At 37.0% G+C, this 25,252-nt stretch overlaps 1 protein-coding gene across 1 annotated transcript in view; it reads right to left on the bottom strand.

The window, feature by feature from the left end:
* Positions 1-9,728, bottom strand: part of MRPS35 (mitochondrial ribosomal protein S35) — an 18,057-nt gene extending 8,329 nt beyond the window's left edge. Inside the window, exons 1-6 of the mRNA XM_052690553.1 lie at positions 9,567-9,728; positions 8,806-8,849; positions 7,577-7,744; positions 7,118-7,178; positions 4,792-4,931; positions 1,530-1,639 (exon numbers count right to left, since the gene is read on the bottom strand). Of these exons, the coding sequence (XP_052546513.1) occupies positions 1,530-1,639; positions 4,792-4,931; positions 7,118-7,178; positions 7,577-7,744; positions 8,806-8,849; positions 9,567-9,699 (656 nt within the window). The 5' untranslated portion in view covers positions 9,700-9,728. The remainder of the gene's footprint in view (positions 1-1,529; positions 1,640-4,791; positions 4,932-7,117; positions 7,179-7,576; positions 7,745-8,805; positions 8,850-9,566) is intronic.
* Between the last annotated feature and the right edge of the window lie 15,524 nt (positions 9,729-25,252).

The raw sequence follows: 25,252 nt of genomic DNA on the forward strand, positions 1-25,252 counted from the left end.
CAGTGACTGTGAAACTGTATTCTTTAACGATGTAAGTTACACAAAACCCATAAATCAGGAATTTTTTACTTGCTCTAAGGATCAACAGGAACCTTAAGTAGTAAGAATTACGACTGCCACAATGTATGAAACTTCTCTTTTGTCATTTTATGAGAATTAACACTGAAATCAAGACAGTAAAAAGGGTGTTCAGTTTTCCAGTTGAAATTAGTAGGTGAACCTAGTTAACTTTGAATTAATTATGATTGTTTCACACTTTCAGAGAATAAATATTTTAAAAATATTCTATAATTCTACTTCCAGCCTTTACTGACATATACTACTCATGGTATTACTTTCTCATTTAAAAAGCAGTAACAATTCCAGATGGGACTGCCTGCTATTTTTGAAGTGAACAAGTTAATTAAAACAGGAATTTCCTACAATGGTAGTTCTGAAAATTCAAGCACTGGTTGTCTGTTATAAAAGCTGTCATCAGAAATAAGCCTGGCAGCAGTTAGCATATATATATTTTTTTTGATCCCTGATTTGTCTTACTGATGAATACAGAACAGACTGAATCATACAAGACTACATCTGAGATGCTTTGAAAACATTAATCTGAATGGCTAGGGACTGACTATTCTAGCAAATAACTTCTTAAAAGGGCTCAAACTTCCTGCTCATACTTCCTTCACAAAGAAGAAACTTCAGTTTAGAAGTACTTCCAATACTAGCCTAGAACAAAATGGATACTGCGCAGAGATTAAGCTGCAGAGTTTACTAGAAATAAAGTGAAATATTAATAAGCACATTAAAAAATCCTCCAGGAATGATTCATGAGATCGTTCACAAATACTATAGAGGTAAAGCACCTTTCAGCTATGCTAATAGCCACACAGTAAGTTTTGCCATGGATAAGAAACTGTAGCTCACGTGGACCCAGTAAGCCACCCAGACTTTCAAGACAAAAGGAATACAGTTTTTAATAGCAGCAATAAAACTGACTGAATGTCAGGAAATTAATAACGGGAAAACAACTCATAAAAATTTTAAAAAGCTAAGAGATAAGACTACCAATATTTTCTTTCCTAGCAGTGAATGCAGATATGAAATAAAGCACATAAAGCAATACAAATGGATTCTCATAAGCGCTTCAGAATTCAAACACAGAAAACAAACTTCTCCAGTGCAGTTTTCTGAAAATGAATGTGAATAACTACCATCATCTTTTTAAATCTAGAACATCAAAAAACTGAAAAATGTCTGAGCACTGATGTCCTCATTTTTCTTGTCCATACTTCTTTTGAAAATTGCTGTAACCTACAGAAGCTGTTTATGAACAACTGCTACTACTTATAATAAAGATTTTTAAATACAATATCTGATAACATTAAACAAAGATTATGCTTGGTATCATGTGATTTGTCCATAACATTTTATCACTTATCACAGAACAGAAGTAGTGGTACTGATTGAATTGGAAAAGATCTGGCCCCTTTCTATACTGCAACTGCTGAAACTGACATTTTTTCATCCTGTAATCATACCTGTCAATTACAATAGTGAGTACATCTGTATCCTTGCAGTACCGCGCTCCTACAAGTTTAATGAGCTTCTTCTTTGCATGGTCGTCCAAATTCAGGTTAGAAAGTTTAACCTTGAAGTAGAAAAGAAAACACTCTTGTTTATTTGGAGAAATTCACTCTCTGCACCCCCCCAAAATACTTTTAGATATGATTAGACATATCTTTCATATCTGGACATATCTGAAATTAAAAGCGTAGTTATTAAATATGCATTTTTAGAGTTTTATCTTCCAGTTTTATCACTTACCAAAAACTTTTAAGTACACAGCAAATTCAATGTGAATATTCAAGTAATAGATTTCTTCTCATTCAAATACCAGAGGGGTTGAGAGAATAATTCTACTTTAACTTCTTTCAGATGGGAAAAAAAGCTGTCAGTTTCATCTGTACCTTCACTTCATACTCATATGAACTTAATGGGGAAAATAAATATTTTTAGCAAGTTTATGTTTTCTAGATACAGATTGGTAAGGGTAATATTAGGATATTTAAAAAATATTTGTTACAAGCACCCAGAAGAGAAGACATCAACAGTCATCAACTCAGAATTCTCACCATCATTATTAGAAGATCATTAATATAAGTATACTAAAATGCATACAAACCTAAGGGACCACAACCATCTCACATAATTCATCCAACTACTGTGTTAACAGCTTCCCGTTTCTTACAGTATCAAAAACAAAACAAAAAAACAAACATAAGGAAATAATTGTTACTTTTCTAAAAAGAAAAAAACCACTACAACACAGAAAACCCATAATGAAGTAGTTACTCTGAAGCTAATTTCTGAATATAGTTACAAGTATCGTAAGTAAAGCTAGGCGTTTTTAGATATTCAATGTCTGTACAACAGCAAACAGCAAAGCTAGTGTCTGAAGGTACAAAGGTTAGAAATGTAAGCTGATGATGAATACTGAAAAATTTTAAGACATTAAATGCCTTTCATGAATTGGACCATTGCTTTTTTTGTTCCCTCTATATCCTTCCTAACACATCACTGCAGTACAAAGGAACTGATCAAATTCAGGAATCTTGTAGAAGAAAACTATCTGGTCTGTTATCTATGCTACAGGAACACAAAAAAAAAAAACAATCCAAACTCACATTAAAGTGACAAATGTTTGCATGGCTTCTTGCTTCAAAAACAAGATATGGTTTAGACAGCTTATAATTGTGACCTGGAATGTTGCATGCTATTTCATGTTGAATTTTAGACAAGCTAGAGCTCCACAAAAAATAATGATTGCTTGAAAAATAGTTTTCTTTTAAATCCTGTTGTTTGGCACAATTCCAACAATTGCACTTGGGACCAGACTATGATAAACTTGGTACCAAGAAATACAGGCACTAGGCTACAACAGATGAAAAATGAGCATCTACAGTAAGATCTCAACTTGAAACAAACAAACAAAAAATCTCTTTAAGAATTTTTGCTTTTAATTCTTACAGTTTTCATTATTTTCTTAAAGAACCATGAGAAAGTGCATTGCAGTCTGTAACAGAGCAAACAGAAAAAGCTCTCACTGATACAAACTCAACCTTATCTGACTTAATGTCATCATCTGCTTTCACTTTTAAATCCTTCTCTTCTTCCTCTCCCTAAGCAGTTTCTGCTGTCAGAGGACTAATCACAAAATACTAGACGATTAATTTATTAATGAATCTGAGATCAGAACACCTGTAACTGAAGTCGGCATACAGACAGTTGTTCCATATTTATCTCCCACTCCAACCCCTCCTTTTTCTATAACTCATGCATAATGGACAACCACATCAAGCCTCACAGGAATCAGGGCCAGCTAACATTCATGGAAGATTTAGACAGGATAATACAAACTTATTTCCATGTATCATTTCGAATTATCCTCTCTACTGCAACTTATCTGACTCCTACACCAACATCTTTTGTCTCGAGAACCTCAACTGAAAGAAGAGACTTATATTTAGTAACATTTTACATAATTTAGAAGGCAAGAAACTTGCACGCTCTCACAATCTACTGTTTTTACTGGGAGGAGACTGAAGGTTGCTTGACCAAGCAGCTGAGCTCTTTGCCCTACCTGAGATACCGTGCCCACCACTGTCCTGAGAATGCTTTGAACACAGGAGTGATGAGGGGGGTGGGAGGGTGAGGTCAAATGAGTGTCTCCTTCTGTAATATACAGCCCGGCATAAAGCCAGAGGCTTACATTCTCATTGAATTTTCTTACATTTACAATGCATACAAATCTGCAAAAATTTGGCCTTGACTAGAAATGTGAATTAAGAGACAAACAGTTAAACTCTAATATGCAATGACAAAAAAGGGAAACTACTGCTAATAGTTGGTTGAAACGTATATTTAAGTAAATGACAAACCAAATTAAATTTCAACCAATAACATTTCACAATCAAAAGGGAAGATGTAGCCTCCTATAGATAAAACGAATGACTGCTGTTTGGTTGCTTAATTAGATGCTATGAAGCTGCTATAATGTGGCATTTTAGCTTATGCACCAAAAGAATACAGCCATCACTGACTCCACGATGCTGCTTTTAGAATAGGCTTTTAGAATCTAGTTTCAAAAGGCATATTCAAAAGCCACAGTCCTAACATTTATACCACAAGGACAGGAAAACACCTCAACTGATTGCTCAAAGCGAGGTCGTGTATCAAATACATCCTATCATTTCCCAGAGTGCATCATTATATTGATTCCTACACATATTTCAGCATCTTAAAAAAAAAAAAAAAAAAAAAAAAAAAAAAGTTAAAACATGCCGAATCAAAAAAAAAGAATGAGCTTAGGGTTCCCAATGCATGTTTGAAAACAGAAAAATCTAGAGATGCTCTATTTATGTCACAATTCAGGACAGAAGACTAAGATTTCTCAACCAAAGAAAAGAAAAAAAAACAAACACCCTTTTTAATAAAGGACAACATGTAGCTCACACTGTTCAACATAGCACCTACTATGTCTACATATAGAAAAGTTGATTTTTAAGAATGCATGCTGTTTTGTCTGTATCAAAGCTCAGAATTTACTTATAAATATATATTCACATCATTATAAGCTGAGTTCTAACATGCTGCAATATATAAGGCAATCCTCTGCTGCTTTTTTTTTGGTCACTCAATGAACCATTTCCCACATTCCCATACTTCTAAAATGTTTTAAAAGAAAGTCAAGTATCTGGGCATTAAAAACAAAGGTGTTTGCTTTCCAAGAGTACTACTTACTCTTAAAGTCACTATTCTTGCTTTGGGATTACGAATAGATGTACCTGAAGAAACATAATCCACTGTCTCAATTTCAATAGGAAAATGCTGTTCGCATTTCTCATCACTGTCCAAAGCACTTGGCCATTCAGTGCAGAAATCTGTATAATAAAAGAAAACAACCCAAGTAATTTCTGTCTTTTCTCAAATTTACTGTAATTTGTGTTTTTAGGAGTAGTTCTAGAGAAACTATACTATTTCACAGGCAATAGCAGCATCTCTGCTAGACTCCCTCCAGTATTTCAATGTCTTTTTTGGTTCCTCAAAAACTGGACACAGTATTCTGGATGCAGTCTCAGAAATTACAAAGATGGGGAAAAAAAAATAATTTCCTAAATACGTTGGCTACGCTTCTGCTAGTACAACCCAGAATACAGTTAGACTTCATCGTTGCCAGGGTACACTGCTGTTCCACATTCGACATTCAAAAGCCTGCTGGGCTCTCCATGGTCTTGTCCACAAAGATGCTTTGTCCTTTGCAGGCCTCACATACAACTGGCATGAGCTACTCCATCCCAGACACACGACTATTTACAGTTAATTAACTTCATGGAAGTCCTAGCAGCAGATTTTTCTTTTCCCCGCCTGTTGACATCCCTCTGAATGACAGCCTGTTTTACTCCCTCCCCTATTTGTTACTATGTGAAAACATGATGAAGTGGTGCTCTCTGTCATCACCCAGCTTGTTACAATGCACACTTCACACATACTTGGAAATGGTTTATAGGTTTGCTTCATCATCTTCTAAAGACTGCAGTGAGGTTGACTGACATGTTGTTTCTGACATCTTCTCTCTCACCTTCATGAAATTTTCACAAAAAATATCCTACTCATCCTGGGTAATCCTAAGTAACCTTTGTTTTTGTATCTTGGGTCACTCAGGAGTTCCCTGCTCACCCATGCTGTCCTTCTACCATACTTGCTCAAGCTTTTGCTGACTGGAATGGACTATTCTTGTGCTTTTAAGAGGCAATTCTAAAAGCTCCCCTTCTCCCTGCTACCTCCAATAAGATCTGCCAAGCAGACTTCTGAATAAACAAATATCATTCTCCTGAAGTTCTGGCTGCAGTTCTCTGAGGATTTTAAACTCCACAGTTTCATGATCATTGTTATCAAGGCTGCCCCTAACCTTCTTAAGTGCAACCAGTCCTTCCTAGTTTGTGAATGACAAATCCAGCAGAACATCTCTTGTAGTCAACTGGTAGATCATATGCATCAACAAATTGCTGTTAATATGCTAAATGTCCTCCTTACTTCTCTCAAGATCTTGAACTCCAACATCTTTTTTCACAATCAAGAGCTGCCATCAGCTTTCAAATCCACAGCCAGTTCTTCCATACTTGTGACTAGCACACCTAAAACAGAATTTTCTCATGGACAGTTTGCCCAGGATCTGAATACAATAACATTGATAACACTCTACAAGTCTCCAAGATTGTTTCTATCCCATTCTACTACTTTTCTAGACAGTGTTTAGATGGCTGCCGCTTCCCATCAGTACCAAAGATGGTAAGGGTGAGGGTTTTTCATCTATTTCAAGAACAGTTCATCTACTTTCACTTCTGTAGGCAGCCTGGCCCACCAGACTCTCAATTGGCTTGTAACCCATCTCACAGCAAACCTCCATATCCAAGCTGTTTCAGAACAGATCAGCAGCTTCTCCATCCTGCATGATTGTGAAACAGACAGGAACAAGATTTCTCCTTGCATTTCCATGACTCTTCAAACTTGTAATTCCTCCTGTAAATGCTGCATGTGTTTGTAAACAGGTGTTCAAGCCAGGTCTCTTAGCACCTCCTCCCTCCACTTCGCTCTGGGCTAACCTCATTAGGAACTCCTAATTAGCTCTGGCTGGTAGATCCTCTGCTCTTCACTAAATCTCACACAATCTCTTATGTTTTTTTTTTTTTTTTCTTTGAAATATACACCAGAACGACCATTGATTAGCTGTGATTAAACCAGGCTTTAATTTTCTGAGAACTGAGTCGTATTCATCATCCGTTTACCTTATGAGTCCAAACTATGAATTCTTCAGTACAAGCAGGGTCTAATAGAACAGTAAAATTCAAGTCTCACAGGTGTACTGGAAACCTCACAAGACCTATCTGCTTACCACGTGTATAATATAATGAAGCAAAACCAAAGCATACTATACTAGCCAAAGCCTGACAAAAAAACAGCTTCAGAGATGCCCACCCCAACACAAACACATCCACACATACACCCCCCCACACACATCCCAACAAAAAAAAGCCTGAGAAAGTAAAACAAAGTAAACGAATCCTACCTCTGAGAGCTGCACAGTGTTTCTTAATTGCAGGAGGAGTAAGATGTAAAAAATTGGGAATCTAGAATAGACATACCAAGAGTTACCAAAATGACATCATTTTGCCTCTTAATAATTAAAGGGGCATAACTGAAATTTGGTTACATTTTCAGAATTTGTTAATATAATTCAATACATTCAACAGAAGATAAAGGTAAGAAAAATCCTCAAGCTTCATTCAGGAAAATATTTTAAGTTCAATAATAAGTCACAGGCCTGATAACCCAATCAAAGCCCGCTAATTTGATTCACTTGTATTTCTTTTTAAGCTTTGTCTTGGTTACTTTTTAATCTAGAAGTTATATAGAATATTTTTCTATTTATAGAGAACAGTATCCAATAAAACTATTTCAATTAAAATAGCTCAATCCTAATGAATAATAATTTTCAGTGTTATCGCACACCAGTAGAATGACTTACCTTTATAAGCTCTAAGTTGCCTTCTTTTGGTGGAGGTACTCCTCCCTTCACTGGGTAGCCCATTCGAACTGGGAGAGGCACAGATGCAGGTTTAAATGGAGCTGCTGTTGGATAAACGCTGCTCCAGTCCTGGTCAACAGCCATCCTCTCAGTTCTGGGAGGTGTATGCTAACAAATTGAAGATTGTACAAGTTTGATGGGAGACGTACTGATTTGTGATATCAAGCAGGAATGTACATGAAAAGTTATTCAGGGATAAGTTCTCCTAACTAAAAATTTCATGACACACCTTAATATAAAAAAATCAGTGCTCATTTCCCAAGGAATTTTTAAAAGAGAAGCGATCAAAGGTTAAGATGCGTGCCCTTCTCAGCCTAAATAATAAAAATCCATTATTTCAGAAATATTTTAAAAGAAGCCTTGGCTAGTTGGAGAAGAAATGGGGAAGGGAAGAGTTCAGAAATCAAACTCAAGTGCCTGAAGTGCCCAAGCGCTCACAGCAGGAAGCAAGAACATGAGTTTTAAGTTTTTTGAATTCTGAAAGCCTGAATAGTTTCATATTAAAAGAAATGGATATACATGCAAAAAAGTAAAGCCACTATTTCTTTTTCTAAAGCCTTAGTTTTTTTGTTTGTTTGTTTATCATTTAGAAGGATAAAAAGATAAACATATATATGATGTCAGTTGCTTTTTATCATTAAATCTGTACTTGGGAACAAAAATTTACACCTGGTCCATTTTTAAGTATTTGCTTTTAAAACCACGTCACATAGTATTATATTGCTTTTAAAATTTGTGTGACAAAACTCCTAGCAATTACTTCCTTGGATATCAGACCAATTCTACTGTGGAAGAACAGTTTCACTTATACATGTTAACAGACGTCTTTTAATTATGCCAGAAAGCAAACACTACAAATCCTGCCAATCTGTATGTAACATTAAGGTACCTGTTTTTCTTTTAAATGCAAGCTTAAGTTACTTTCATGCTTAAATGCAACCTTTGGTCACAAACATGGACTCTGCACAAGCCTTTTTTTCAGACTACAGATTGAAAAGAGTTAGGAGATTAAAGAAGGTAAGTGTACATTCAGGAATTGATTCACATTAAATCAGTTCACCTTGTTTTAAGGGGTTCCTATAGAAACTATTAAGACTATTAAGACTATTCGAGCATGGAAAATGCTCTCATCCATTTCTGAGTTAGCTGCAAACATACTCAATTCTTACCGATCTTATGAACTGTTCTGTCCTGCCTCTTCTCCTTGTTGAGTCTGAACGAAAAAAATAAGAAAATTTTTCATAATACAAACTGTTATGTGGTGTTCTTGAAAAAATACAGCGCACACTGCACATTTTTTTTTCTCTTGCAAAATCAACATATACTTACATCATAAAGCAATTCCATTCTAACTCTTCCTACTATAAAGATATTTAAAATAAAGAATACATACAGAGCTCTGCAACGACCACTGTTACCTTGTGGAGCATTCATACACAGACACACACAATTCGTACTAGTGTTATTCCTCCAGTCGCAAACATCTACAGTCTATGATTAGGAATGCCCCAATGAGCCCCACCACCTGACATCGCTCAAGGGCCCTTTTACAAACCTGGCAATCTGCAAATGACAAACGTCCACACTACCTCAGAAAAAGTGCTGGTTACAGCCCTGATTAACGGAGCTCTGAACACTTCGGACTCATCTGGACTCTGAGGAGGCACAATTGTTCAGCCTGGGGCCAGACACAAAGCCAAACACACAGTGCAAGTTCATATCCCTTGGCAACTGCTAGATTCTAATTTAGACTACTTAAATTCACAGGCACTGGCCTGCTGGGACAAGCACAATCCTGACCCGAAGGGAGGAAGGTGGCGGGCCGAGCTCCCCACCCGCCCTCAAGGCCTTACCGCCCGTAAACAGGCAAGGCCGGGATTCAGCCTCATGCCCGGCGGCAGCATCGCGGAGCGAGCCGGGCCACCCTCACCTTCCCTCTGCTGGGCTTCCCTGTTGCTCGCAGCTGGTGCAGAAAAGTAAGCAACCACCTCTGCCCGCCAGCAGCACCGGGCCAGCGCGGGCCAACGGCCCGAGCCACACACTGCCCAGCCCGCCGCCGCCATTTTCGGGAGAGGAGCTGCGTGCGGTATTTCCCGCCTACAAAGGGGAAGGGCAAGCTTAGCAGAACGCTCAAACCGATTCGTCTCCTGGAAGAGAAGCAGGATGGGTAAAGAAAGGGAGACAGTCGGGAATTGATTTGAGCTCGTTTATTTCCTTTGCTGTGTTGTCGTGCTTTGCGCAGCATTGTTAGTGCTCCGCGGGTGCAGCCGATCCCTAGGCGAGGAGTGTCGGATGAGAGTGAAGCTCCCTAGGGATTTTTTTTTCGTCTCATGAATAAAAAAATACGCAGGAGTTCTTGTGCTCTTTGCCCCCCTAAAGCAGGGGAGGATCAGTGATAAAGAGAGGTGATAAGGACGTAGGCAGTTTCAAGCAATTGAAGGCATATATGAAAGAGGAATTAAGTGAAAGAGCAGAGCTCCGCAACCTGGGTTGATTAAGTAACGTAGGTCAGTGTAAGCGTGCCTCCCGCCTGTAGTGGTGAGTCTATGCAGGATAGGGGTAACTCTCTGTGGGGACGTTTCAACTGCCCTGTGATGGCACTGGATTGCTGCGCAGGAACAGCATTTTAAATCTCTTTTAGAGAGAATGGGTTTCTTGTCAGTGGTGCAGTCAGGAAGTTCCATGCTCAACTTCTGAGTGTTTGGTACTGCAGAGATAGGGGCAAGGCTGTGTGCAGGTCAGTGTTTTTTCATAGCACCTCTTCAGAAATTATTTCTCCTTAGCTAAAACCTGAATGGCTTCTGACCTGCTGGAGTATGAACTGGAAACCAAGGATCACACTGTCCTATATGTAAATCAACCTGTAAGTGACTAGTTAGCGCTATTTACATGAGCTATACAAAATTACACTGAATACCATGGGATAAGTTCAGAAATATATCTTACATATAGTACCTGCATTTCCAATTTAAAGCATTACTGCATTTTTACTTTTAGGTTATCTGTGAGATTCCATTGCCTTCATGTTACACTATTGCCTAGGTTCAGAGAAACACTTCCTGAGTTTACACACACACCTATGCTCCTGCTGTTTTCATCATGATAGAAACTTTGTGAGTTAGCTTATTCATGTGAAGATAAAATGGACAATAAAGTTTGTATTTAAACAATTTAATTTTTTTTTTTGTTATATTAGCAGTATATTTATTGAATTTTACAAATACAATACAAAATTTAGGCAGCTGCACTGAAATTCTGCTATATATTCTTACTAGAGTGTTCTTACTTAATAGAAGATGCTCTGAGTTTTAGCTTATTATATTTTCCATATTATGGTAACATAAGGAGAGATCTTTTGTTGTTCAAAGCATGTAGTGCAGAACTAGATCCAGTTAACTGCAGGTTTTATATGTTAACTAGAAGTTAAGTTCGTGACTTAAGCAAAAGTCATTTGCATTTGTTGGACTACAGTATGTAAAGTTATTAATTTATTTTAAGACCCTCTTCAAATTTTTTAATGCACTTTCTAAAGTTAGCCAGTTAATCACAATTTAAACATAAAATGTTCTGTGTTCAACGCACCACTCGCTGCTGAAGTTAGATTTTCCTCAAGCCAAGTGAACATCCTACTGTCTACTTCAGAAGAACGTTTTAAGAAAGCATTTATAGGATCTTCTAATTACTGTAATAAACAGTTCTAAAGAATCCCAGCTTCTTCAAGGACACTTATTTATGAGGCAGTTTTTTTTCCATAGCTACTTTTAAGCAGATCAAATGGTGTCTTGTTACCGATTCCTTTGCTTAATTGACTGCATTGACTAAGCCAAGCTAAATACAGTCTTGGATTTCTCAAAGGTAATTAAAAGTAGTCTGAAGTGCCTCATATGCGGATATTCCCTGCTGAACTCATCATGTTCATCTGATTCTTCACCCTCTTTCCACCTGTTTTATTAGTGATACTTTGAAAATTTCTAATGCAAGGGTAATGAGGGATAATACGAGTAGACTAGAAAATACACTAAAATTAAAAGAATCTCTACAGCCTTTCAAGTTTGATGAAAATCTTCCTTCAGAACATTTTCTTGATTTCATATTGCCTGGCTTATCCAACATATGTATACCTGAAAAGAAATAAGTCTACACAATCACAGCTGATTTCTTATGAAAAAAAAAAAGGAGGAAAAAACCACCTATCAGCAAGTATGTGTGAATAAAAAAACGAACAAGCCAAACAACAAAAATGACAACAGCAAAGCTATTTAAAATAATGTTTTGTATTCTTTCCTGGTTTTGAATTATTTAGTTCTTAAGCATTTCCTTTGCTCTTTTTGCTTGTTTCCCTGAGATAACATGTCTTAGTTTCAACTGGGACAGGAACTGATTTCTTCTGAGTGTCTGTTACAATAGTATGTTTTAGTTCTAGGAGAAAAACAATGTTGAACACACAGAGATGTTTACAGTTGCTGCTATAAGCAGTGTTGTACAGAGTGAAGGCTGTTCTCAGCAAAGAGCATGAGATGACTTAAGAGGCCAAAGGGATATTCCATACCATATGACATCATGTGGAAGGAGTTTTGAAGGAGATGGGAGTTTGTCTCACTCTCTCTGCTCCTTGGGAAGCTGGTTGGTCATCAGTCACCCTCCGGGAACAATTGCTTGTGCATCACTTGTTATATGGATTTGTATATTTATATGTGAGTATAAATATGTGTATATCATAATTATTATCCTTTCCCACTTCTCTATCTTAGTGGTAGTTTTATTGCAACCCATCAGTTCTATTTTGTTTTTTTTTATTCTCTCCCCCATCTGGCAAGAGGGAGGCATGAGCAAATGACTGTGTGGTGCTTAGCCATCGCCTAGGTTAAAACGTAACAGGACATAAGTCCAAATTTGTCTTGTAAGCTCAGTAACAATTGAGAAAATAATGTTATTTTTATATTGAAGAGTGAAGGGAAAAAATAGATTCAGAAGATCCGATTTTCCTGTAAGCGACGGTAACACAATACAGCTGCAAAACAAATAAAATATTATTTTTCCATGCATCATCACAAATTATTAAAAATTGCTACCCAGAGAAAATACTATGTTTTTATTTATAATAAATGTTACTTTTCACTGCATTTTTGACCATTGCTACTATTTAATGAAGATGCGTCTGCTGGCATTTTTCTATATTGCCTTTTTCCATCCTAGCAAGCTTTTCCAGAAATATATATTTTTAAAAAAGAGATATAATCTGTAAATTCATAATTAAGAACTTCATCTGAATGGCTTTAGTTAAGATTAAACAGATATTCCTAAAACTGCTGCTCTAGTGATCAATTTATGCGTAAATTAAGTTTAGATGAAGAGATCTATGGATTGGCCTTATAAACTTACCTCAGGATACATTATTTGTGCACCTATTTTGTATACAAGTGTTACTCCTTTACTTTGAGATATAAATTTTGCAAAGCATTTCCAGTTTCAGTATGAGAAAAAGAATCTTTATTCAAAACCATGACTTTACATAAAAATGAGATGTGGAGAACACATATTATTTACATAATACATGTTATTTAGAAACTCTGGCTAATCATAAAGGTATTAGAGATGTTAGATAATCTAATACAGTGTGAACATGCATTTAAGTTACTACTATTTTTGTTCTTCCTTGTGTTTTTGTGTTTTTCCATCTAGCATGACAAGCCTGACTCCAGTGAAAAAGCCTGCTCTGTCACCTCAGTCATTTTTTTAGCTAAAAGAGTGTCATACAATAACTATTGTGATTTAAAATAGTGATTAGGCTTAGTAATACCTACACATTGTTGCACAACGCTCTGTTATAACAGAGAAACTATTGGGCACCCCATATATAACCTCTGTCTACAAGTTCAAGGCTCTGTTTCCCAGCTTTGTAGTCTGAATGGAAATAGTAAATTTGCATCTTTGCTGAAAGTCAAGCAACATGCAGTACTCTTTGGTGGCACTGGCTCCAGATGCCCTCATAAATAATGGATCTGCAATTCCCTCTAATCCCAAGGAAGGCGTAAAGGCCTCAGCCTTGACAAGTAAAGTCCACAGGGCCTGTACAAGAAATTGTTTCCATAACTGTTAGTTAACTAAAACCATACGCAGGTAGATGTCTTCCTGGAGAGGCCCAGTGGTTGAAAGAGTTTTGTTTATCATTTTACTGTGTAACTACATTTTTTACATAATCTTTGGTTTAAGAAAAATTTGAAGCTATCCCCTTTATCAATCAGAAATCACATTACTTTAACTCCAAGGTTGAAAACTTCAGTTAAGTGAATAATGCCATTCTAAACAAAGAAAAAGCTGGTTTCACAAAGTATCAGTCATCATATTCATTAACATTTACAGAGAAGCAATGTTTATTCTTGATAGTTATCTTTAAAGATGTACTATATATGCGTGATATTTGTGAGCTGAAGTCCTAGATGCTCATGACAACTCATATATATATGCCTTAGCAGTTTTACATTGTTCTGGCTTCAGATACTGCAGTTTTTAGCTTGAGGTAGAAAGTTTAGTTATGATCAGACTTCTGGCACTTTTATAAAAACATTTTGCTCATGCTGAAGTAATTTGTTGGAAAAACATTTAGTCATAACATTACTCATCTGAATTAATTTATAGGTGTGAACATAAGTACAAATTTAGCAAAAAGTTTTCATTATGTCATGTTTATAGTACAAACAAAAAGAATATAAAGCTTATATTTACCTTTGTGAAGCAGCACTTAATAAATTAATACAGCTGCTACCATTTTCTCTGAGCTGCTTATAGCATCTGTCAAATTTAGCTGGACTTCAAGTACTATTTTAAATGCTGCAAAACAGTTTAATAATATGTCTTCTTAGTTGTAGAAAGAGTCCTGTTGTGCCCACCAAGATAGGAGGAAATTTCACTGGCTAAAGTGATTGCAAACTGTGCCAAAAGTCCTTGCCTTTATTAACACTCATATGTCCTGAAGAAATGCAGCTCATTGGAATTACTCTGTTCATCTCAGATACAGATCAGTTATTGCAATCAGGATTTTAAGAATGAATCATAATGCTTCTACTTGGCACAAAATAGATGGTCCTACCAATATTTACTTCCATTTATCTCTGAAGATCGTCTTTGACTTTTTTTAAAAAGCATATTTTGATTCTTGAAACCTCATTCATGGAATAGGTTTATATTATACAATGATTCCTAGGTTTTACACGGATGTAATTTGTGTAGATTGAAATATGTGAATGATCAGGATTTAAGCCTATTTCAGATTAGTATTTATTAAGCTTACAAAAATGCATTTGTTTCATTATTCGTGTTAGTTAGTTATCTCAGACTGAAGTTAACCTGTAATACAGATCAGTCCAACCAGCAGCCTACCTTCTCCTGGTGCTATAAAGCTTCTCTGTCCAGTGCTCGTGGTTCAGCAGCAATCAAACCATCACTGTGCTATTAACATTGTCAACCGAAAGCAGGGCATGGGGAGGGCAGTGCTGTGCAGTGCTGACTCAAATGATGGCACTTAACTGTATGCATTTTGACTGACAGATCTCTGAACAGTGAAGAATATGCATCCATGCTTTCTATTTTGATAATGAAATTTGATAATAGAATGACAGAATCATAGAATCCTTAGAGTTTGAAGGGACCTTTAAAGATCATCTAGTCCTACTCTCCTGCAATTTGCTCAAAGCCCCATCCAGCCTGAATTTGAATGTCTCCATCCCTTGGATCATTTTTGTTGCCCTCCTCTGAATGCATTTCAACAGGTCTATGACTCTCCTGTGCTGAGAACTCCAGTTCTGAACTAAGTATTTCATGTGGAGTCTCAGGAGCTCAGAGTAGAGGGGCAGGATCACCTCCCTCAACCTGATGGCTACACTGCTTTGGATGTAGCCCAGGATATAGTTGGCTTTCTGGGATGCGATGACACATTGCTGACTCATATCCAGCTCGCCATCAAGCATTACCCCCAGGTAATGCTGGCAGGGGTGAGCTCAATCATTTAATTCCTCAGTTTGTATTAGTACTGGGACTTGCTTCAACCCAGGTGCAAGACCTTGCACTTGGCTTTGTTGAACCTCATGAGGTTCAATGTGCTTAAGCCTATCTAGGTCTTTGGATGGCATCCTATCCCTCGGGTTGATCAACTGCACCCGACAGCTTTCAAGACTACCAAAAAATCCCCATCAATTTGCATTTACAAGACCATTTTCAGTTGTTATAAATATATACTCTGCAGTGGAATTGAAATGGAATGTATAAAATTGTGATCAGATATTCAAGTCAAAAATCTGATCATTTCTCTTTATGAGACTTGCATAATCCCTATTCTTAGCAGAGAAAAATGTCCTTTGCTTTACAATCACACATTTTTTATGTCATCACTTTTTGGCAGTACATACATTTGTGAAGAATTGTTGTCAAGAATGAAGTACAGGTATGTTAGTTTCACAAAACCAGGGTCAAATATCCCACTAGTTTTATGCTTTTGTTCCTCCATCTTTTTTTTTTCTGTAGTGTTTCAATGCAATTTTTTTCTTTTTTTTTTTAATGTATATATTAACGTATTGTATATTCTGTGAGAACTGCACCAAAAGTAATGCCCCCTATTTTATTATGTTGGCCGGCAATGTTGAAGGTGGATGTTGATGGTACGGTAGTAGAGGTTGAACGTTCCCACCAGTATCTGTTACATTTTGTTGCAATGCAACAGATGGCAGCGGAGGGGCAGTCTGACAAAATGATTTCTTACATGGAAGTGTGTATGAAGCAAAGATGTGTAATTGAATTCCTCCATGTGGAAAAAATGGCACCCACTGACATTCACCAATGCTTGTTGAATGTTTATGGAGACCAAACAGCTGATATGATCACAATAAGGTGGTGGGTGGTGCATTTCGTAATTGGTGACAGTGGGTCACTGGTTTAGATTTTGATGAGTGTGTCATGTAGGCTCTTGTTCATTGCTGGCAAAAAAATGGATATCTAGTGATGGTGGCTATGTTGAAAAATAGTGTTTTGTAGCTAAGAATTTGCTCTATCAAATAGTGTTATTGTGCTTTTTGTATCTGTTGTTGTTTCCATGGAAATAAACAGGAGATGTTACTTTTGGAGTGACCTATATATATGCCACCCAAAACAATTTCTGTTCACTAAATATGGCCCAGGCAAGACAAAAGGTTAGATACTCAGGCTTTAATATGTTCTTATATTTTGCTACAAACATTTAAATCCAGAATAAATAAAAGTAAATACATACTGCACACACACACACATGCATGTGCCCCACTCTATCAAACCCCGTCCCATTCAATTCACAGTAGAGATCTGGGGAAAATATAGGTATTAAGGCAGATATATATATACATATATGTGTGTGTGTATTTAATAAAAATGTGTAAGGGTTTCTAACTTAAGAATATGTTAATTGTTCTGAAAGTTTTTCCTTTAGGATTGCTTAGAAGCTTTTAGACAGCATTTTGTCATAAGTTATTTGTCCTCATAATTATCACAATAGTTATGTCCATTTTTTGAGGCTAGTTTTTGTTTTGGAAAGAAGATGCTATACAACAATATTTATTTATTTATTTATTTATTTATTTAAGCAGTAGAGAGGTGATCTAAAATACAATTTATTTTATAATGAGGATAAACTATAATTTATTTTTTAAAAGTTTCCCTTGTTACTTATTTATGCAATTTATTTAAAGTTGTTCTGTTGATATTTTGATAACAAATCCAGTTTTCCAAGTATGTAGCTGAATACTGTGTAGCCTGGGGAGGCAACGGAGTACTTTAATCATCATTTTGCCCTTCATATGCAATAAGGCCTGTGTAAGTCATGTACAAACTTACGGGAATTTTCTTACTAGGAAGGACTGGAGTCTCTTCTGATCTGGATCCTGTTTTACTACAGAAAACCTAACTTTTCTGTGAACAGGCAAAGTGAGAAAACACTAGAGAATGATAGTGCTTTTGTATTCTGAAACTAGCAAAATAATCTCTTGTCTCATGTAATATTTATAGCTTTCCTGATACTTAAAGTTATTTTGTAAGGAGGTAAACTCATGCTCCTAAGCAACCTTGCAATATTTGTTAGAAATAGGAATTATTTTTGTTTAATTTAATTTGTATTTACTGCTGATTTTTTGTAGTTTTTCCAGGCTAAAATAATTGTTTCAGAACAAAATGTTTCTAGAGGTGAAGAACGTTTGCTTGAGAATTCCCTCTCCCAATCCCCAAAATCTTGTCACTTAGGTAATTTTCAGCTTCACAGAAAATGTTGTGAGATACTTAACTCTTTAAAGCCTCAGGAACAAGGTAGAGGACCACACTGACAAATTAGAAAGAGGGCTTCAGAAGTGAGGTCTTCAGGAACAGCTGTGACATGCAGTAGCAATATATCGATCATAACTAGGCAGTTCTTGCTGCTATGTAAGAGCCTTAAGGTACTGGATATCAATATATGTTAGAGTCCAACTGTTAGATGTGTAGTCATCAGTCCAAAAAAAGAAGTGGATGACTGGCTTGCATTTGGTTTGTAAGTTTAACTACACATTGTTTACATCACAGCCACATTTGAAGGTAGTGGAATGGAAACCTCACATTTTATCTTCTGAATGAAAAATACAATATGCAAGTTCTTATTTATTGGTATGAGTCTTCTATGTCTTCTTATATATTGGTGATGAGTAATGCATGGTAGCGAGCCTTTTTCATGTGATGAGTTTGCATTTCTGAAATATATATATTTATAATTACAACCAGAATGGCAGATGGCTTGATGGTAGTCTAGAATACGGTGCTCATTTGGCTAAAATATTTTATATTTTGTACACATACCTGTGTAGAGTAGAAAGTGATGACACCAGACAGTTTTCCTGATAGCAAGATTATTGACCACAGTTTAGATATCCACTATTATAAACCAAAAGCAGGATCCAGTGTATATGATTGAAGTGCTGATATGTAATTCTGAGTGGGAAATGTTGCCTAGCCTTTGCAGGCCACCTTGGCTGTAAACAAGGGGTGGAGATGGTCTGTCTTCTCTGCCGTGTTTACAAAGACATCAAATAAGAAGCAGGAGGATGTAACTCAAGCTTTTGAAACTAAAGGTTCATTTCATGTGTCCTGCCACACACTTATACTTAAGTGGCAACTGATAGTTAAAGAGATAGAATCATAGAATCATAAAATCATATAATCATGTAGTCACAGAATGGCTTGGGTTGGATGGGACCTTTAAGATCAAGCTCCAACTCCCTGCCATGTGCAGTTACCATTCATTAGATGAGGCTGCTAAGGGCCCCATTCATTCCGGCCTTGACCAGCTCCATGAATGGAGCATCCACAGCTTCTCTGGGCAGCACGTTCACAGGATCACAGAATCACAGAATTGTAGAGGCTAGAAAGGACCTCTAGAGATCATTGAATCCAACCCCCCTTGCCAAAGCAGGATCCCTACAGCAGGCTGCACAGATAGGCATCCAAGCATTTCCTGAATATCTGCACAGAAGGAGATACCACAGTCTCCCTGGGTAGCCTGTTCCAGTGCTCTGTCATGCTTACTGAGAAGAAGTTTCTGTGCCAATTTGTGTGGAACTTCCTATGCTTCAGTTTGTGGCCATTTCCCCTTGTCCTATCACTAAGAACAGCTGAAAAAACTCCTGCACCTGATATATTTATAGACATTGATCAGATCCCCTCTCAGTCTTCTTTTCTCAAGCCCCTACCAACCCAGGTAGCTCAGCCCTTCCTCTTTAGAGAGGTGCTCCAGGCCCTTTATCATCTACGTGACCCTCTTCTGAACTCTTTCCAGGAGATCTCTATCATTTTTGCAGTGGGGAGCCCAGGTGTTCTAGCACCTCAACATCCTCTGTGAAAAAAATCCTCCTGACATCTAAATCTCCCCTCTTTTAGTTTTGAACCATTCTCTAATGTCCTATCACTATCCGCCCATGTAAAAAGTCAGTCTCCCTCCTGGTCATAAACTCCATCTAAGTACTGGAGGGCCACAATGAAGTCTCCCCAGAGCCTTCTCCGGGCTGAACAAGCCCAGCTCCTTTTTAGGAGAGATGCTGCAGACATGTTTGTGGCCCTCCTCTTGACATGATTCAGCAGTTGAGGTCTCACATGGGCAGAGAAGAAGGAGACAATCAACCTCCCTCATCCTGTCGGCCACCCCTCTTTTAAAAGTAGTTCAGGATACTGTTGGCCTTCTGGGCCGCAAGCATACACTACTGGCTCATGTCAAGCTTATGGAACCATACGGTTTCAGTTGTGCTCAGAGAGAAGAGGTAACTGCTTCCTTTCAGCTATTAATTTGTTCTGAATGTGAGTGACTGAGGACACTCTGCCAACCCAAGGATGTCTGCATCATAGTGTAGCACTGTGCTGCGCAGCTGCACCTCCTTGAGCCCAGGAAAGAAACAGAGAAGTTTTCATAGAAGGCTAGATTTAACTTGTCTTAGGAACTGCAGGATGGACAAAACAAGGCTTACCTCTTGGATATCAGAAGACTGACTAGACATAAGAAGCTGAAATTGTGGAACAGCTGAAATAGGCCAAGAAGCTCAAAGAGAGCCACTAAGAAAAAGAAAGTTTAGGACATGATGGGAGGAGGCTAGGGAAAGGAGAGAGCATGGAATTCATGGTGGAAGAAGGAACCTTTCTCCCATAGGCAACTGGTTGAATCTCATCCAAGTCAATACCAAAGAAATAAGGTTTTCAGGGAGTTCGAAAAAGTGCAAATGGTCTCATTCCAGTTCTTATTGGATGGATGTCAGCATCACTACTGGAGTTTGCACAGCTAAAGACTTGCAGGCTGGCAGTGGAGAAACTACAGGCTGGTTGAAAAGAGAGGTAAGTCTGAAGCAAGAAGGAAACCTATGAGATGAACTCCTCGGCTTTATTCTCACGCGTACGACTTGCTTGTTGTGTAACACTGCAAAAGTCTAAGTGCAAAATTGCGGCTGTTCAAGGTTACTTTGTGGTGGTTTCACTTGTTAAATGTTTCTTAGATCTTGCTCTCATTCAAAAGTCAGACCACTTTAAATATCCCGCAGATTCCCATGAGACAAGGTGAACAGGTGTAACAGTCTGTTGCTACTGGGTTACCTCCAGTTCTGCTTCCTGTGTCTGGCTTAGCCATTCAGCTTGCCTCTGATAGCTCTGGTTGTCCTTGACTATCCTTGGAGCGCTAAGACAGTTAGTTTAGTAAGTATGATATAGAAACACAAGATAACACAATATAATACAATATAATTGGAATTGAAGCTTATCAATAAAATGAGAGAGTGTCCAAAACTGAAGGCCTTACTCTAATGCTGAAGGCAAGACAGCTAGGGAGCAGATATCACAGAGACAAGCAGCAAAGAGAAAGAAGGGGATGTCTGGTGACTTGGGAACAATTTCATCTTTCCCTTTGAGCAGAAAATGGAAAAACAACAGTGAAAAGTCCTCTGGGGTATGTAGTTCTCTTCTGAGACAGGCATACCAGAACTATCAACAATCCACAGGAATGAAATATTAACTCTTTAACTTCCAATGCTCTCCGTAATGTTATGATGTGGAATACTGATAACAAAAAATCATAAAACACAACAAGTCATCTGGCAAGTACTGCAGACCACAAATGCAAAAGTACTGCAAAACACAAATGCAAACTTGACTTAGCAACAAAGCCTACTCCCCAGGTTCGCTTACAACTTAAGGGAAGAAGTTCCTCAGAGAGGAACTGAGATGGCTCAGAGAGCTATTGCTCTGAATTACTCAAAGGAATGTCATCATTCTTTCTGTTGACTGCATTCTAAAGAAAGGACAACATTATTCCCAGAGTATGATTTCACAACTAGAATAACATTTTACCACTACCAACAGTGTAAAATTTCCTCTCACCTTCCCTTCTCTCCTGGTCATATACCTCTGTCACAGTGAGGGCTTCTGGCCCTAACTGTAGTAGCCCTCCTAAGATACAGAAATCATATCCAGCAAAAGAGTAAGTATTTTCTGAAACAGTAAGGAGTTAGATTATCCCAAAAATTGGTCTGATTTGAGCTGGAGCCAATCCTAACCAGCTGGTAAGGGTGCAATAGGATGAATGAGAGCTCTCCTTTTTGCCACCAGAGTATGACATTGGCTCTGTTGTATATGAAAACACCCTGAGTTTGCTTTGTTACACCTGTCTTCCTTTGTACTGGCTTCCACAGCTTCTTCATGCAGAGGCACAAAAGCACACACAAATGCACACTCCTGGCTATTTGCTGAAAATAACTATGTTGAATAATTTCAAAATGGATGATTCTGACAAATATATGAAAAACACTCTATTATTTATAACTGATTTATAACTTTGGAAAGAGAGAACAGGACACATTTTAAAAATTTTGGCTGGCTAGCTAGGATTTTTCCTGCAGAAGAGGCACTATGTAAGGAAGTCTGTGTTTGCATGCATAATGAATAAAGAAGATAATGTAATCAGTGAGACAAACTAAAAACTGAAAAGTTCTCATATTATTGTTTATCTTCAAAGTTTGCTTTATCATTTTTTTTTTTTAATTTCCTCAGCTTTGTGTAGGAAATGCTGCAGACATGTTCTGTCAATGCTAATGAAATTGAGATCCACTGTTCTGATATTCCATTTTTGTTTGGTATACAACTGCTAGTGTAAAAAACACTAAGAGGCCAAAACATTAGTCTACTTCCTTTAGATGACTCTGTTTCTTTTGGTTCTTTGGGTGTAGCAGCTCTCAATGAAACTGCATATATCTTGCAAGTGAGTTTACACAGTGCTTATGTTTTATTAGTAAATGGAACCTATAGCCCATTATTTTCATATGTTTATCTCAAAGGGACTGTCAAATTCCCAACTCTGTCCTTCCTGCAGTTATCTCTAGAATGCATGTCGGTATTTTGCTTTTTCCAATGATGTGATTGCAATACCAGCAACAACTAAAGTTCAGAGTAATCATAAGCATATGACTGCTTTCAAGATTCTGTTTTTGACCTTGATATCAAAGCTGAAGTCTGGACATGATGTGCTTTCATAAGGGTAAGTTTGGGGTTTTTATTATTGCTGGATTCAGGGTTTTTTTTGTTGTTGTTTTTGGGTTTTTTGTTTTGTTTTGTTTTGTTTTTTGTTTTGTTTGTTTGTTTTCGCCATAATAGCAGTTACATTTTGGATGTTTTCCTCAGAAACTGAACTGACAAGTTTTTCAGTTTGGAGCTACTCCAGCTACGTTTTGTCTATATACTGGTAGTTTAGTGGCATTAAACTAGTGTCTTGTCTATGAGGATAACTTCAGGTACTAACAGCTGAGCAGTATTAAAGGGAAGAAATTGAAGAACTATTAATTTTATTGAAGTGTTGCATTCTTTTTACTGCTTCGGGTTACCTGTAAAACTGGTTGATAAAATTGAGTGAACTGAGTTGCTATTGGAGATGTACTAATATTAAAGAGAATTATATTTAGGATTCTCTTAAGACCAAGATTAGGTTGTTCTAAAAATATATGGGAACAGTCATTAATGTTTAGCCTCTTTTCCTAAGGAAATTAGGTTTATGCAACCACACTGAGTACATCTGTCTGAAAGTGCTTTACCAAAAACTTCTGAGCCAGTTGGCAAGTTTCAGCAAATATTGACAGAGGATGAGACATGTCAGAGATAATAAATTTCTTCAAGTTTTGTTAAAATAAGCAGTTGGACAGAGGAAAAAAAAATTAATAATCCCAAAGATGAAAACACTTCACTTTGAGCTCAGTTAAATTGTTTGGCATTGGCACCAAAGAGTTTTCAAAAGAGAGATGTTATGAAAGTTCTAAGGAAGAACTTTGATCTGAGCTTCCTTCTTTTTAGGCACAGAATAACCTAACCACAGGGCACAAAGCCACAAGCTGTCTAAGTTTTATTTTCATTTTTTGAAATAATTGATGACTTTTTCCATCATTTATGTAAGAAATTTAATCCGCCTTATTTTAGAATCTCAATTTTGTAACAGACCATGCAATAGATCATTGCATGGTCTAATGTCCTCACAGGCTAATGTTTTTCCTATAGTGAAGCCGTTTGTTTCTATAGTGAAAACAAATACTGTGCTGTGGCATTGATATGGTGCTGATGATGGAATTTTGTTACGATATTGTGGAAAAATTTTCTGCTGTTACAGACGGCAGTAAAACAAAAATGTATTTCTTGATGCTATTGTTACAGTTGCTCATTAAACTGTGGACTTTACATGGTAGCTAGTTCAAGAACAGGAGTGCTTTAGACTTCTTTATGATAATCAACAAGCTGACATTAACCTAACACTGGATAAAGTTGCACTGCATCATTATAAGCTTTTATATTAATTAATTTAATATGGTAATTAATGTGAGCATTACAAAGAGGTCAATATTACTCTGTGGTAATTTTCTATCTCTGTGAAATAGCATGATAGGAAGATAAGGCATGAAGATACATGCTAAAACTTACTGATCTGTTTCAAAGCCAAGGCCAGTGAAAATATGTCAGAACCACAAAAACTGATCATAAAGTCCTGTTGTTGTGTGAAGAAGTATTTCTGTGAATGTTTGAAGAAGTGACTAAGTCCTTTCTTATAGAGACTTAGTGTGGCAAGCCTGACAAATAATCAAAACGGATGTCGATTTCTGTCCAAAGGACAGAAAGGACATCCAAGCATACAGGTAACAGGACATATGGAGGTATAAGCTCAAAAACAAAGAAAGCATTAATGGAAGATACTCGGTTGAGCAGAGGAGCTTAAACCCTAGGAATGGCGGGGCACTGAAGAAGAGTTTCTCTAATACCACTGCATTTTTTGTAGTGCATAAATGTGCTCTGCTCATTTTGGACTAGTGCAAGTTAAATTCAGAGAAAAGGCAAAATCCATGTTGTAATACTCTCTAAAGAACAGCAGATAGATTAGACTGTTAGATACTTCGAAAATGTGAAGTCTTTGCTACTAATATGAGAAAGATGTTTTAAAGATAGTAAGTCTTTGGTCAGTTGACTCAGAAAGCTGGTTACAAATGAATTATTTTTTTCTGTGATATATGGCTCACACTATGACCAGAACAGCATTGCTAGCTAGTGATTCAAGCTGGTGATAGATCACACATACGCAGCTCAAAGGTCACAAGAAAGATACAGAATAGTAACATATCTCTGTAAATCCCTTTGTTGATTTTCTAGGTGTTTTAGAAATATTAGGTAATTACTTCTAAGACATTTGGGACAAGATTATCCCCCTCTGAAGGAGATTGAAGTACTGGCAGTAATTAACTAAAGTGGCCATAAAAAAAATAACCTGGACAATTTAGTTTCGGAATAGCAATGAGTAAAATCTGAAAAATAATTTTTTGTTTGTTTCATTCATTTATTAAAGATAATTGAGTTTGCATTGTATCAATTTTTGTGTGCTCTAAAATTAAAATGACTGAAAAATTCCATTTTGATTTAATCAAGAAAAAGTGTTTTTTTCTTCTTTTTCTTCTCTTTCATCAACTTACGATACTGATAAGTCAATTTTTACATGATACATGCAGTAATTCCAGTAATTTTAGGATAAATAAAAGTACCACTTAGAAAACGCCTTTTTTTTTTTTTTAAAGG

Source organism: Tympanuchus pallidicinctus, unplaced genomic scaffold (genome assembly GCF_026119805.1).
Source record: "Tympanuchus pallidicinctus isolate F22 unplaced genomic scaffold, pur_lepc_1.0 scaffold27, whole genome shotgun sequence".
In the NCBI taxonomy this organism is placed as follows: Eukaryota; Metazoa; Chordata; class Aves; order Galliformes; family Phasianidae; genus Tympanuchus; species Tympanuchus pallidicinctus.